At 50.5% G+C, this 14,267-nt stretch overlaps 2 protein-coding genes across 2 annotated transcripts in view; one reads left to right on the plus strand and one right to left on the minus strand.

The window, feature by feature from the left end:
• The window catches only part of LOC131892337 (ankyrin repeat domain-containing protein 17-like), a 14,955-nt gene extending 4,464 nt beyond the window's left edge, over positions 1-10,491 (plus strand). Inside the window, exons 9-13 of the mRNA XM_059242147.1 lie at positions 363-2,720; positions 3,559-3,664; positions 3,747-4,292; positions 4,569-9,397; positions 9,477-10,491. Of these exons, the coding sequence (XP_059098130.1) occupies positions 363-2,720; positions 3,559-3,664; positions 3,747-4,292; positions 4,569-9,397; positions 9,477-9,509 (7,872 nt within the window). The 3' untranslated portion in view covers positions 9,510-10,491. The remainder of the gene's footprint in view (positions 1-362; positions 2,721-3,558; positions 3,665-3,746; positions 4,293-4,568; positions 9,398-9,476) is intronic.
• LOC131892338 (fatty acid CoA ligase Acsl3-like) overlaps positions 9,794-14,267 on the minus strand; it is a gene marked incomplete in the record, with an annotated part of 11,217 nt that continues 6,743 nt past the window's right edge. Inside the window, 4 exon segments of the mRNA XM_059242148.1 lie at positions 9,794-12,549; positions 13,124-13,322; positions 13,661-13,955; positions 14,032-14,267. Of these exon segments, the coding sequence (XP_059098131.1) occupies positions 12,285-12,549; positions 13,124-13,322; positions 13,661-13,955; positions 14,032-14,267 (995 nt within the window).

Raw genomic sequence — 14,267 nt, forward strand, 5'->3', positions numbered from 1 at the left:
GTTTTTAAAACTGTGTGTAACGTTCACAACTGTTAGAACATTAGTGTTGTCATTGAAACAGTCAGACCGTGATTGAATTGATGTCTAGACATGGATGGTATCAGGAAAAATAAATGTATGCCATGGAGACAATGCATTGAACATGATTCATGCCTTCCAGGAAACACCCCCTTGATGCACGCCTGTGCTGGAGGTCATGAAGCCGTGGTGAAGGCCCTCTTGGACGCGGGNAACTGGAGGTGGTCCATCATTACTTTCGCAACCCGCTAAAGGTTTGACCTAATGCATTGTTCCCTCTAAGGATCATCAGTCCCCATGTCTTCGGTTACTAAAGGAATTTGCCTCGATTCTCTCCTTCTCAGGATAACTCGACCATGCTCATCGAGGCTGCCAAAGGCGGACACACCACCGTGGTCCAGCTCCTGATTGACTACCCCAACACCTACCCCGTGGTCGACCCTGCGTCCTCCACGTCCTCGTCCACGCTGATTGACCGCGTCACCGGCCTGCCCATCGCCTCCGCCGCCGCCGCCACCACCACCACCACCACCACCGCCGATGATCAGCACCACCCCGCGTGCTCATCCAGTGCCGCCACGTCCCCGTCCACTCTCCTGTGTGCCGCCGATAACAACGGCTCCGCTTCCACCGGCCATCAACACCACAACCACCATCAGCACCCGCCTACGGTGAGCCTGCCGGTCAAGTCCGTGCTGCGCAAGAACCAGCGCGGAGTGCCCTCGAACTTTGTGCCGGGCACGCCCAACAAGGAGGCCTCGTCGGGCGGGAAGGTGGCCAAGACGAACCATGCCAATAACGCGAGCTCGTCGTCCCTGTTGCATGCCGACTCATCGGGCTATGACTACTTTGAGAACTCAAAGTTCGTGCTGGAGGGCCTGGCGGACAAGGGATTGGACGCCAAGTCGTACATCCAATCCATGCTGAACCGCACCGAAAACGCCACCAAGGAGGAGCAGATCCAGGAGAAGGAGCAGATCGTGCTCGAGTTGAAGCGTGTCGAGCGTGAACTACAGGAGAAGGCCGAGGCTCAGCAGAAGCTGCTTCGGGAAAGTGGCGAAGGATCATCCAACCCACCCAAAGCGGTCACCAGCGACCCCAACAAGCGTATGCTCACCAGCAAGGAGATCCTCCAGTACATTGCCAATCGCACCATTGATGGCAAGGCTCTGCCTCCAGGACCTGTTGGTGTCCCAACGGCAAGTGTCCCCTCTCCTACGAGCAATGCCGCCGCGGTCCCCCTGGCACCATCTGCCGCGGCCTCATCACCCTCGGGAGCATCGGCTGGATCTACTGCGGCGTCGGCGGCGTCGGCTGTGTCCGCTGGGAGCGGAGATGGGCCAGCCATGCTGTCCCAACGTGCGTTGGCCAACATGCCGCCTTCAGAGCGTCCCAAAGCCAAGCCCAGCAGGAAGATTGAAAAAGGAGGAGGAAGTGGAGGCGCAAAGAAGAGCCCATGTGGGGCGTTGCCCTTGGAATCTCCGGCAAGTGGGAGCGTGGCAGGGAGTGTGGTGGCTGCTAACGCCACTTCAACCTCGCCGCCCACGCCTGCCGCATGCGGGCCCTCCTCCACTATCACCACAACCAATGTGACGTCGCCCACTTCCTCGTCTCAGCAATTGCAGGCCGCTCTCCAGCAACATAGCCAGCAACTGGCCCAGCTTCAACAGCTCCAGCAGTTGAACCAGCAACTCCAGCAACAGGTTCACCAACAACGCCAGCTCAAACAGCAAAACCAAGCCACTCTCGCCGCTCTCCAGCAGAATGCGATTGCCAACCAACAACAATTGGCGGCTCTCCAGCAAAACGTGGCCCAGTTGCAGCAACTCGAGCAGCACATTCTCTCCCAACAACAGCAACAACAGGAACAGCAGCAACAGCAACAGCAGCAACAGCAACAGCAACAACTGGCCAACACCAACACCAGTGGATCAGCAGCATCTTCAGCATCACCGTCTGTGTCTGCACCATCTTCAGCAATTTCCCCAGCATCCAATTCAGCGGCATCAACCACATCTGCAGCCGAATCAGCATCATCAGCCCCATCAGCGTCGCCGTCTTCAGCAACTTCATCATCCGCGACAGCGACCTCGTCAACCCCAACCACCACCAATACCCCAACAGCGTCATCGTCGTCAAACCCCACCACCACCACTACTACCAATACGCCCACCACCTCCAACAACGCCAATCAGCATCATCAGCTCCAGCAAAGGGTTCAGCAGATCCTCCAACAAAAGCAACAGCTCCAGCAGCAGATCAAGCAGTTCCAGCTGCAAGTGGAGCAACAATTGGCTTACACACAACACACCACCAATAATGTTGCGGCGGGGACCTCTTCCTCCAGTTCGGCGAGTACTTCCACCGGCTCCGCGAGCAACAACGGGAATGCCAAGAACAAGCGGAATAAGGACGGGGCCAAGAGCTCGGCTAGCAGCCACGAGGATGCGGCCTACGAGTACGTCCAAGCGCCGCAGGCCAACCAAGCCGTGCAGGCCCTCTACCAATTGGAAGGCCCCAAGGGGATGGTGGTTCCTCCGTCGGCCGAGATCGAGCCCTTGACCCAGGATCCAGCCCTCTTGAGCAGTCTGGACACGAGTCGGATCGAGAGCCAAATCGCGGGTCTGAAGAACATCAACATCTCCCTGGACAGGGATAATCCCGCTCTTCTGGACTACAAGGATGGACTTCATGCAGCCGTGGTAAGCAGACATTGCACAACATGGATTAAGAATTGGCTCTGATGCCAGATGCACTCGCTTTATGGCTAGGGAAAGAAAAGGAACAACTTTTGGAAAATTGACATTTTTGTTGCCAGCGCTAATGATTTTATGAATCTACTCAAGATATGTCGGAGGAAAAGATTTTCATGAATATTTGATCCATTTTCATTGTTGCGTATTCAAAAGTGAAATTTCAATTAATTCTACACATTTTGCATCTAATTTGGTAGCAAAAATATCTTTAAGCTACTATTTGCCAATTGCATGGTTTACATGTCCAACTTTTGAATGAAAATGATTGACTTGTTTGAAAATCAAAATGTAAGGAGCCAATTGAAGTGTTTAACGTCACTTAAAACAAAAGATACTATTAAAGAACATTTTAGGCATATTTAAAAAGAAAATCATTTTAGCGCAAAATAAAAGATTTTTGAAAATGATCAAGAAATTATGAAATTAATCAGAATATTGAAGTTCCGTTCAATCTTTTTTTTAGCTTCGATTTTGAAGAACGAACAAGTTTTCCAACTTGACATAAGCTTTCTCAAATGTTGTTTGAAAAAAACATTTTTTGATATTTTTTGGTCAACTTCAAAATCAAGAAATTTCTCTTTGAAAGGAAAGGTTTTTGTGGTGATCTTTATAACCTTTTGACACTAGGTTATGCCATTCGTCTTTCATACATTTAAGTACATGATCATTCGTAAAGCGTGAAAATGGAAACGAAAAAGATATATCCTTAAAACGGTGGTAGGATTTTGCATACCTTCTTTTTCAAATATTGTCTGTTTAATGTCTCGTATGTGTCTGCTTGTAGCTTCAATATTCGTCCATGGCCTTGGGTGGACCTGGTGCCCTAATGACTCCGGTCGAGGCCAACGCCTCCTTTGGGAATCAATTGCTTCTCCAACCACCTCAGTTCCGTAAGTGTGCCCCATAATAATGACCCCTTTTGAAAGCCTGGAGTGGGTCTATAATACATGTATGTTGTTATCCTCGATTCAGCCTTTGGTCAAGGAGCGGACATGAACTTCCTGTCGGACGGATCCAACTACTTCGGCCATCCTCAAGACACGATCTACTTGTCAGGAGAGCAGCCTGACCTGCCTCAATGTGGCCTGGACCCGTCGCAGCAGCAGCAACAACAACAACAACAACAACAGGAGCAACAGCTCCAGCAACTGCAGCAACTCCAAGCCGACAAGCAAGCTGGCGTGACCTCCTCCAAGAAGGCCAGAAGCATCAAGAGTAAGAAAGGGAACAACAACGGCCTTGTGGCGCCCGTGGATCTGGGCGTGATTGCCCCCGGGGGTAGCAACCCTCCAACAGCGACCGATCCTGCGACCTCGACCGATCCTAATGTCTCCGGCGACCTCTTTGCCGGCGGATTGGACAATCAAATTTGTCAACTCTCGGGTCAAGCTGGACCCACTCCTCTTGTGGATCTGGACTCTGAGACGGATAGCAATCACGATACGGCGCTCACCTTGGCTTGTGCCGGTGGTCACGAGGAGCTCGTCACCTTGCTTCTGGACAGAGGAGCCAACATAGGTATGCAATCTTGTTGGATAGGATTGGATACTAAGTTAGGTTTGAGGCATTTGAAATTTGAAAAAAGCCTTAATTATTTTAAGATGACACCAAATAGTTATCCAAAGTAATCAATCATTAAGAAAGAGAGTTCAAGATCGAAATCAGAGAACTTATTTTTTGCTCAAAAATTCTCCAAAGATATCTTAACCGCGAACATACCCATGAGTTGCCTGATTTCTTGAAATATTGCCAATGGTGATACAACTCTTGACCAAACATTGATCTGTATTGCAGAGCACCGTGACAAGAAAGGTTTCACTCCATTGATTCTGGCGGCCACGGCCGGCCACGAAAAGGTGGTTGAGATCCTGCTGGAGCACAGTGCCGACATCGAGGCTCAGTCGGAGCGTACCAAGGATACCCCTCTGTCCCTGGCGTGCTCAGGAGGGCGCTACGAAGTGGTGGATATCCTGCTGTCCCGCAATGCCAACAAGGAGCACAGGAACGTGTCGGACTACACGCCCCTCTCTCTGGCGGCCTCTGGTGGCTATGTGAACATCATCAAGCTCCTCCTGTCCCATGGGGCCGAGATCAACTCGCGCACCGGCTCCAAGCTCGGTATTTCGCCGCTCATGCTGGCCGCCATGAATGGACACACGGCCGCGGTGAAGCTCCTGCTGGACATGGGGAGTGACATCAATGCTCAGATAGAGACCAATCGGAACACCGCCCTCACCCTCGCCTGCTTCCAAGGACGCCACGAGGTGGTGTCCCTCCTTCTCGACCGAAAAGCCAACGTCGAGCACCGCGCCAAAACCGGACTCACGCCCCTCATGGAAGCCGCATCGGGCGGCTATGTGGAGGTGGGGCGTGTCCTCCTGGACAAAGGGGCGGATGCGAACGCTCCGCCTGTGCCGAGCAGTCGAGATACCGCCCTGACCATTGCGGCCGATAAGGGTCACTACCGCTTTGTGGAGCTTCTCCTGGGTCATGCTGCCCAAGTGGACGTGCGGAACAAGAAAGGGAACTCCAGTCTTTGGTTGGCTTGCAATGGAGGCCACTTGGAAGTGGTCCAGTTGTTGTACTCGGCCGCGGCGGATATCGATTCTCAGGACAACCGGAAGGTGTCGTGCTTAATGGCGGCCTTCCGCAAAGGTCACCAGAAAGTGGTCAAATGGATGGTCAAACAAGTGAATCAGTTCCCCTCGGATCAAGAGCTCACGCGTTACATTGCCACCATCAGTGTGAGCGACAAGGATCTACTGAAGAAGACCGAGCAGTGCAAGGAGATCATTCGCGTGGCGAAGGAACGGCAAGCCGCCGAGGCCGCCAAGAACGCATCCATCCTGCTGGAGGAGCTGGACAGAGAGTCGAAACTAGAGCAGAGCAAGCGAGAAGCGGCTGCTCGGAAGCGCGAAAAGAAGAAGCGGAAGAAGGCCGAAAAGATGGTCAAGAATACCGCCAATGACAAGGAAATCGCGGATGACGAGGGCAGCAAAAACGGGGACGATGAAGAGGACAAGGAGAACAGTAGTAGTGCCGCCGATGTCCTGAAAGCCGGAGGTCAAGACGAACGAGATGGAACTCCCGACCACGTGATCACCGCGTTGAACCACAACGAGGGCGACTCCGGGATCGATGCCAATAGCCAAGGCAGTGCCGCCTCCCACGAATCTAGCAAGAAAGATGAGCTGTCGAATGCGGCCACCGGGAGCAATGATCACGCCAATATCATCAGTGCTAGCAGTAGCAACAACAACAACAAGAAGAAGAAGAACAAGAAAAACAAGAACAAGGAGAAGGAGAAGAACGAGCGGAACCAGGACGAGCGAGGATGCTCCCCTGCAGCTCCCCCTCCTCTCCAGACCGTGCGAGAGGAGCCCTCCAAGATGACGGTGGTGGTTCCATTGGAAGAGAGAAAAGACTCCCTCGAGATGTCCCGAGTGCCCAAGACGCCTGAAGGTCATTCGGTCTCAATCTCTGGCTTTCTGCATCACGAGCAAGAGGCCAAAGGTCGAGGGGGAAAGGCTTCGTTGTCAGGAGCCCCCGACGTGAACATCAATCCCCCGCCGTCATCATCCACTCGGAACAATCGCCTCCAATTAGTTGAGAAGAATCTAGCCAACTTGACCCTGGGCTCGGGCACGTCGCCCAAGAAACCCGCCACCACCCGGAACAGCCCACCAGGGGGCGGCGTGGAGAACAAGACGCATGGAAACAACGCTTCGTCGGCGGTTGGAGAGAAGCAGCACGTGCAAGCTCACCAGCATCCAGATGCTGCTTCCACAGGATGGAAGGAGGTCGTGCGCAAGTCCAAGAAGGTCTCCGTGCCATCCAATGCCATATCCCGTGTCATTGGCCGGGGAGGGTGTAACATCAACGCCATTCGGGAACTGTCCGGAGCCCACATTGAAGTGGAGAAGCAGAGCAGCAAGGGCGGAGTGGACCGCACCATCTTGATCAAGGGCTCCGCCGATGCCACGCGGCAAGCCAACACCTGGATTCAGGAGATCATCAACAACCCAGAGAAGGACATGGCCGATATCATTGGCAAGCCATTCAAGCAGCTTCAACAGCAACAGCAGCAACAGCAGCAGCAACAACAACAGGTCCAACATCCGACACTGGTGGTCACCAACAAGCAACAACAGCCCCCACAACCCCTGATGTCCAAACTGTCCATGGGCCAGAACATGTCCATCGCTGCTCATGGGTCCAAGACCACGGCCCAGCAGCAACCGTTGATGTTGGTCGGTGGATTGACCAAGTCCAACTCGGGTTCGTCCAAGAGTCCGCAGATAGCGGCCAATGCCATTGCCAAAGGTGAAGTCCAGAGGAACGCCCAGCCCAACGCCCAGCCCAGCGCCACGCCCGTGCCCAAAGCCCCCTTCCCCGGGACCCCAGTGGCCGCCGGGAAGCCAGGGAAACCTTCAAGCTTCGCCGCCGTAGCTGGTGGATCCGATGGCGGCTCGCCCGTCGGCATGATTGCCACGGGGGCCCACCCGGGATCTCAGAGACCCATGGGCTCATTTGGTTCGAGCCCGCTGCCAGCCATGTCGTCTAGCAAGCGAGATCGCGAAGAACCTCTGGCGGCAACCACTCCCAAAGTGAATATGCCTCACCTCGGGTCAAAGATGGACTCATTCCTTCGATTCAACATCGGGAGCAGCAACAGCACATCCGTGGGCATGACTCCCACGGCCAATGTAGGACCATCCTTGTCAAGCAACTTGAGGAGCAAACCGGTGGCGCCCGCTGTGGGACACATGACCAACAATCACGCCAGCCTCAACAACAAGGAGTACTCTCCGTTCAAATACAAGATGGAGTGGAGCACGAACCCCGGCACCTCGTCCAATTCTTTGGCCGCCAAGAGGGACACCATGGAGAGCTCTTTCGGACCTTCAGAGACGGGCTTGCGTTACCAGCCCGCACCCCCGTTGCCCCCGAGTGTGGACATGTCCAAGGCTCCTGGATTCAATCGCGCCAATCTTGGATCTCCGGGTCCGGGAGTGCTGGCCGCGGGCGGAGGTGGAGCCTCTTGGTTGAGCAAGTCGCCGGGATCGAATTCGGATCCCTCGGATTCGCTGTATCAAACCCAAGAGAGGTGCAACTCTGCCCCAGGAACACCCATGAGCCCCAATGTGCCTGCACCCATCGGACCCCCTGCATCCTCCTCGGGTGCCAGTGGTAGCAAGTCCACCTTGTCCCCTGGGTCTGAGCCAGACTACTTCCGACCTCAAATGACCCCCAACAGCAGCGCCCCGGGTGTTCCCTTGGGTCGGAATCGGGGTTCCCCTGTGGGCCCTGGTTTAGGTGGAGGCGGAGCTGGGACTGGTGCGACGAACAACTACAGTAGTGGGCGCGCCATGACTCCTGACTCAGAGTTGGATCACATTCGAGGTGGTCCCAGCATGGTACAGAATCGACCCTCGTCTGTGGCTGGCATGGACAAGAAGGATTTCTACAGCTCAGCCAGTGTGCCCCGATATGGGGGTGGCGTGGGCGTCAACGGGCCCAAACCCAACAACACTTTGGAAGGTATCAATCTCATGAATCTGGCTTCGCAATTGAGCAACGCAGCTGGATTTCAAGATCTAATCAGTAATGGCTCGCCCACCTCTGACGCACCCAGCCCTTTCGATTATATGGGTCGTTCCCGATTCAATAATCCATCCATGGTCATGATGAACACCCAACCGCCACAACCACAGCCACATCAGCAGCCACAGCACGGCGGACCCAAGCTAAACCCACATGCGCCTGATTTTATGCGACCCCCTGGGGAGAGCTTCAAGATGGGCAACAACGTCATGAGTGGTCCGCCGCCCATGCGAAACACCTTGCCTCCAGGTAGTGGCATGGGGATGAAGAATCATGGGGGATATTACGGCTCGGCCATCACCACCTCCAGTGGAGGAATCTACTCGAACCACAACCCAAACATCAACGTGGCCATGTCGGCTCTGAGCGGGCACAGTATCAGTTCCATCAATCAAAGCCTACAGTCATCCAATCACGATTTCAACTACGACCTGTCCAACCTGGGAGGGCGCTCATTGAAGGAGATCAACGACATGCTGGCCGGAACCGGAGATTTCAATAGCTCCATTCCGCCACCCAGTGGTCCCCCGCCCTACATGAACTCGCCCCCGGTTGGCATGATGGACAATGATTCGTCCCGTTTCTCGCGACCCATTGGCGCCGAGCGCAGAGTGCCGCTTGGGAGTGGAGGGCCCGCTCAACACCAGCAGCCTCCTCCCCCGCTCAAGATGTCCAATTGGGACCTGTACGGGTCGTCTGACCTGACCAACGGAGGAGGGAGTGGGGGCATGGCTGCAATCCCTTCCAGCTTGACCGGCCACACCCTGGATAGCCTCTTGAAAGGTGCCTCCTCCTTCAATTGCTCCCAGTCAGGTGGAGGCATGATGAGCGACTACACCCTCATGGGTAGTGGCCTCCAATCTCCGGCCACGTCGATCGGCATGTCTCCCAATGTCACTCCGACCAAGAACAATGAGTTTGGAGCCTATTCCTTGAGCGGACCTCAAGGCTCCGCCGGTAAGAAGATCAACCTGTCTGGTGTCGGATTTGGCGACCCATCGGCGGCCAAAAGAAATATGGTGAGTCAAAAAAGAAAAAAATATTTTGATTAAAAGTAATTGGAAATAAGTGTGCCCTTGTCTTTTCTTTTTCTTCTAGAGCGAGTACTGGAACCAAAAGTGGCAAGAATAACAAGGTTGTTGTGCCTGGAAAAAAGAGCCTCCTAGGAGGATCTAAGTGCTTGGAAGACCCGACCCCCTTATAGTGTTTGTGTGTGATGAAAAAAGATTCTGCTTCTCTTACTCTTTCTCCCTATTTGCTACCGTTGCTCATGGCTACATTGACGACGACTAAACAACATCAATACCCTATTATTACCATTTGTTCTCCATTTTTCTCTCTTTTTCCTCTCGTGTACATGCTATGATTGAAGATCTTATACGCCCCTCAATCGCTCCGAAAAAAAGGAGTTGTTCCCCCCCCCCAAACTCCCGCCCTTCCCCAACCCATAAGCTGACGCAGTACCCCGTGGCCTTAGACGAAACCCCGGACACGCTCACACCCCATTGTGCTACGAGGAAACCGATGTGGGAGTGGGACCTTCAGGCGAGTAGTGAACGCCATTGGGAGCATCTGTTATTCTCTTGTGAGGGAAGGGAGAAGAAAGAAGAGGGACCGAGTTTGCTCCCTTGCGCAACTCTTTAGTCCCTGAAATGATGATGAAGAAAAAGAAACCAGAATGACTTTGTGAACTTTCCCCACGAGACGAGGTTTGTCCCCATCAATGATGATCCAACCCAAGCCGCCTTCCTATTTGAAGACCCGTGTCAAGAACAAAGAAGAAGGAAACGATGATGCTGAACTTCCCCCCCCCCCTTTCTTCTCTTTGACGATGATGACCTTCTTGATCACGGTCGTCGATTCTGGAGTGGCGCACGCATGAACCGGATTGCCGTTTTTTGGCGGAAGAAGTCTTTTGTTTGTCTCTCATCGAAAGGAATGGCAATTTTAATGAATACACTGAACATGATGATACAGAAACTTGGACAACCTCGATCTTACTGATATTGCTGCTACGACAAGAACAATTACAGTTACGGTAAATTATTATGCTGCATACATAACTTGTTTTCCCGACCTTATTCTCCTACTAGGAATAAACGGTGAAAACGTTCTCCAAATGCCATTATTAATTTACCTGAGGCGAAGGTTTTGCCTCTTAGAATTAATCTACTCGCGTGTTAGTTCGTCAGAAAAGGAGGGTGTGCCTTTGTTTTTCGAAGAATTCCTTCATTTGGGTATAGAATTCAGCATGCATGATAAATAGTTCTCTAAAATCCATCGAGGGATGTTAGGCACAAGACAAAGCCCCATTGTTGGAAATATTGGAGCGGTATCTTTTGTAGGAGCGGAAAGGTATGAACTCGCCATAAGTTCTTACCGTCATTTTGTACTCTATATTGAGATTACGGAGTGTCCTAGAATTCAAGTTCGTCCTCTTCTATTGCCTTGAAACGGCCGAGATTGGTCACTACATACAAAGATGGTTGTTGAGACATAGGAAAAAACTGTCTTTTAAGATTATTATACTTGTTCACAAATATATCCCCATTCATACCCCGGGAAAGAACGCTGAATCGACTAGTTCATATAATCAAATGGCAAGAGAGTGTGGTTGTGATAGTTTGGGTGATCAATTGTGGGCCCGGGGAAAATTTGTGGATAAAGGTGGGTTTAATTGGCACCAAAATTGCCAAAAATTGTCGCTTCAATTTGCACAAGAAAATTTAGATAAAATTACCAATATTTCACAATATTCTTGAGGGATGCACAGGATAACTTACAGTAGTTTTAAAGCAAATAATTCGTAAATGGAAGTTTTCCATCATGAACGTGTGAATAGCTTTATCATAGGAAATGATCAAAAGAAACATCATGAAAATCCGTCTTCTCAGCTGGAAGGAAATGTGGTGAAAAAAAATCCTCCCTCAAACTGCAGGGCAGGTGTGACAGTTTCATCCACCTGTTATGATTATCTTAGTTTCAATTTGAACCGTTTTTTTTCACTTTTCGAGCTAAATTCCTTGAAGTAATAGAAACCAATGCGCCTGGCGTATGTACGACCCATAGATAACTTCATATAATGGTTTTCTATGGTACGACCCATGATCACGCAACTTCATCGAGTGGTCCGAATTGGGTTTTTCTAGAGGGCTAGTCACAAGCCCTCTAAGGTTTTTAAGTATTGCGCAAAGCAGAGTTTGACAAGTCAAAAAACTTAAAGTGTGTGCCTGAACTCATGTTCCAAGAAATTGCAGATGTATGTCTTTGGTGAGCCCCGCAAACTCAGCCATGATTTTTTCTCATTGCGGCATTACGAGCTTAATACGAGCATTTGCGGGCGAAGATAGTCCTTAAAACACGTTTCCGGCCAACAATTGACATGGTTAAACGTACCCAAGAACAACTGAAGACCCAAACCAACCTCTCAAACATACAGTCAAGAACAGGGTATATCGGATTTGACTCTTAAAGACCCTTTAATGGTTGTTCTCATAAGCTCAACAAAACAGAAGTTGAAGTGGAGGCCTCCATTTACTAACAAAACTTGAACTGAGAGAATATTCAAAGGGATGGGTGGTTCATGAATTCAATACTAATGAGAATAATAATAATAATAATAATAATAATAATAATGAGGGAAAGATTCGATTCATAGTCCTCGAGAGAGCAGAGATCTAAGCAGACTATTTTATGAGGAGGAGAGTAATTTCACTAGCAAGAAAAATGTGATGAGTAGTTGATTGGTCAATTTGTAGTACACGTTCAGCCCAAGATCTTGAGGCAAGTAGGGGATGTTGGGTGGGTATGCAACGATTACCAGACACACGACACAACTACATCAACAAGATCAAATGGAGGCTGGAGTCCCATTCTGAGATTGCGCCCTCAACAACAACGATGCGCTCAGGGTGAGGATGGCCGCTTCTGGCTATACATTTGATTGATGCGGTCTTGGAATTGCCGCTGAACCACCTTGCGTTTCAACTTGAATGCGGCCGTGATGAGTCCCGATTCTGGAGTCCAAGGATCTGGACACAGGGTCAAGGCCGAAGGGATCTCGAACTTCTCCAGGCCTTGGGACAGACCTGTAGTGCTCAGGTCCTTGAGTACGGCCTCCAGCACATCCGAATCCGTGCACAATTGCTCGAAGGATTCCGTTTTGCCCAATCTGATTAAAAGGGATCAACAATAAGAGTTAATGCGAGTGAGATTGCCATGCTTTGGGGAAAATGGCATGCTACAACAATGAGGGCAAATATGCTACATTAATTTCTAAAATGGACGTAATGCATCAGAGGCACTAACGTCACCTGTACCTAATTTCTTGATAAAAAAACCCATTGCCCTTGCAATGTAGGCAATATTTCATGTATTGAAATAAATTGTTTTTTGAATACATATCATTTTCATTTCTTTTCCGTTATGAGTGTGAGGGCGATCTACCGTTTTACTTCCTCTTTCTCTTTCTTTGATGAAGACTTCCATGCAAACCAGCTTTGTGGCTTATGGAAGCTTTGAGGATTTACTGCTTTCAGCAAGTCATTTGCACCCCGAAATATTACGATATATTCCTCAGGCATCATTTTTTTTATCATTCAAGTTGATGAATGCAAAAATTTCAAATTTGTTCATCGTTTGGAACATTCAGGCAAATACTTCGGAACCATCGTTCACACTGTCCACCCCAATAGGTTGTTATAGGGGACTTGTGCGGGTTTTTTTATTCAGGTATGTCGACTTACCTTTGCCCGAGTGCCTCTAAATGCACCTTACTGGGCACAACCAATGCTACTGTGGTCTGTTTATAAGGATCTCCGTAGACGCAAATGTTCTCAACCAAAGGATGAGTTTTCAGCTGAGCCTCAACTTTGCCCAGAGACACGTATTCGCCGAGTTGAAGCTTCACCAAATCTTTCTTCCGATCAATTATGCGCAATTGTCCTGGAATGGAAACAGGCACAGCATTAGGCATACCCTTCATCATTGCTCATTAACACTAGCTATAAAAAAAAGCATCTACTTGGCAAGAATGATCTTTTTTCCAGGATGAAAAGGTGAACTTGACCTGCTCATAGGTACTTCCTTGGTACTTGGCACACAGTAATAAGGGTACAATATTCATTTGTCAAACTTTAGGCAGTTCAAGACGGAATCTTGTTACAAATGTCAATTTCAATACTTTTCTTTTCTTTGAGGCAGTCAATATTGCATTCTGCCCTTACATTGAAAGTGCACACTCTTCGCGCACATAGCATATCATCTGTTTGAAAAAAGCTCACCTTGACTGTCGAACTCTCCGACATCGCCGGTCTTGAACCAACGTTTACCCTGGTTGTCTACGAAGAATGAGTCTTTGGTATTGGAGTCGACTTTGAAGTAACCCTTAGCCACTGGCGTGCCACTCAGACAGATCTCCCCACGGGGTCGTGGCGTATCCGAGACGTTGTAGTTGCCCTCCTCCCAGTTGATGAGCTTGACCTCTAGGCCGGTCATTGGCCGGCCTACCGTGCCCGTGGACAGATCACGGCTCTCCATGACGGTGCCCGTACAACCCGATTCAGTGAGCGAGTAGCCCTAAACGCAACGAAAGCAGAAACGGGACATCTGTGGGACAGTCGTTTTTTTTCGTATAGCTTTAAGGTTATTTTACCTGTACAACGGTGACGCCTAGACAAGTGCGGATGAAGTCGTGAGTTTTCTCACACAAGGGAGCTCCGCCCACGAGAACGAAGTCCATCTTTCCACCCAAGAGGCTTCGGATCTTGTTAAACACGATCTTATCACAAATGGGCGTACCTCGCCCGCGCTTCATCCAGTACCGCTTGTATTCGTAACAGAAATTGAATACCTTCTGAAAGCTCGGGCCTCGCTTGCTCACTGAGTCCA

Source organism: Tigriopus californicus, chromosome 12 (assembly GCF_007210705.1).
Source record: "Tigriopus californicus strain San Diego chromosome 12, Tcal_SD_v2.1, whole genome shotgun sequence".
NCBI classification, from domain to species: Eukaryota; Metazoa; Arthropoda; class Copepoda; order Harpacticoida; family Harpacticidae; genus Tigriopus; species Tigriopus californicus.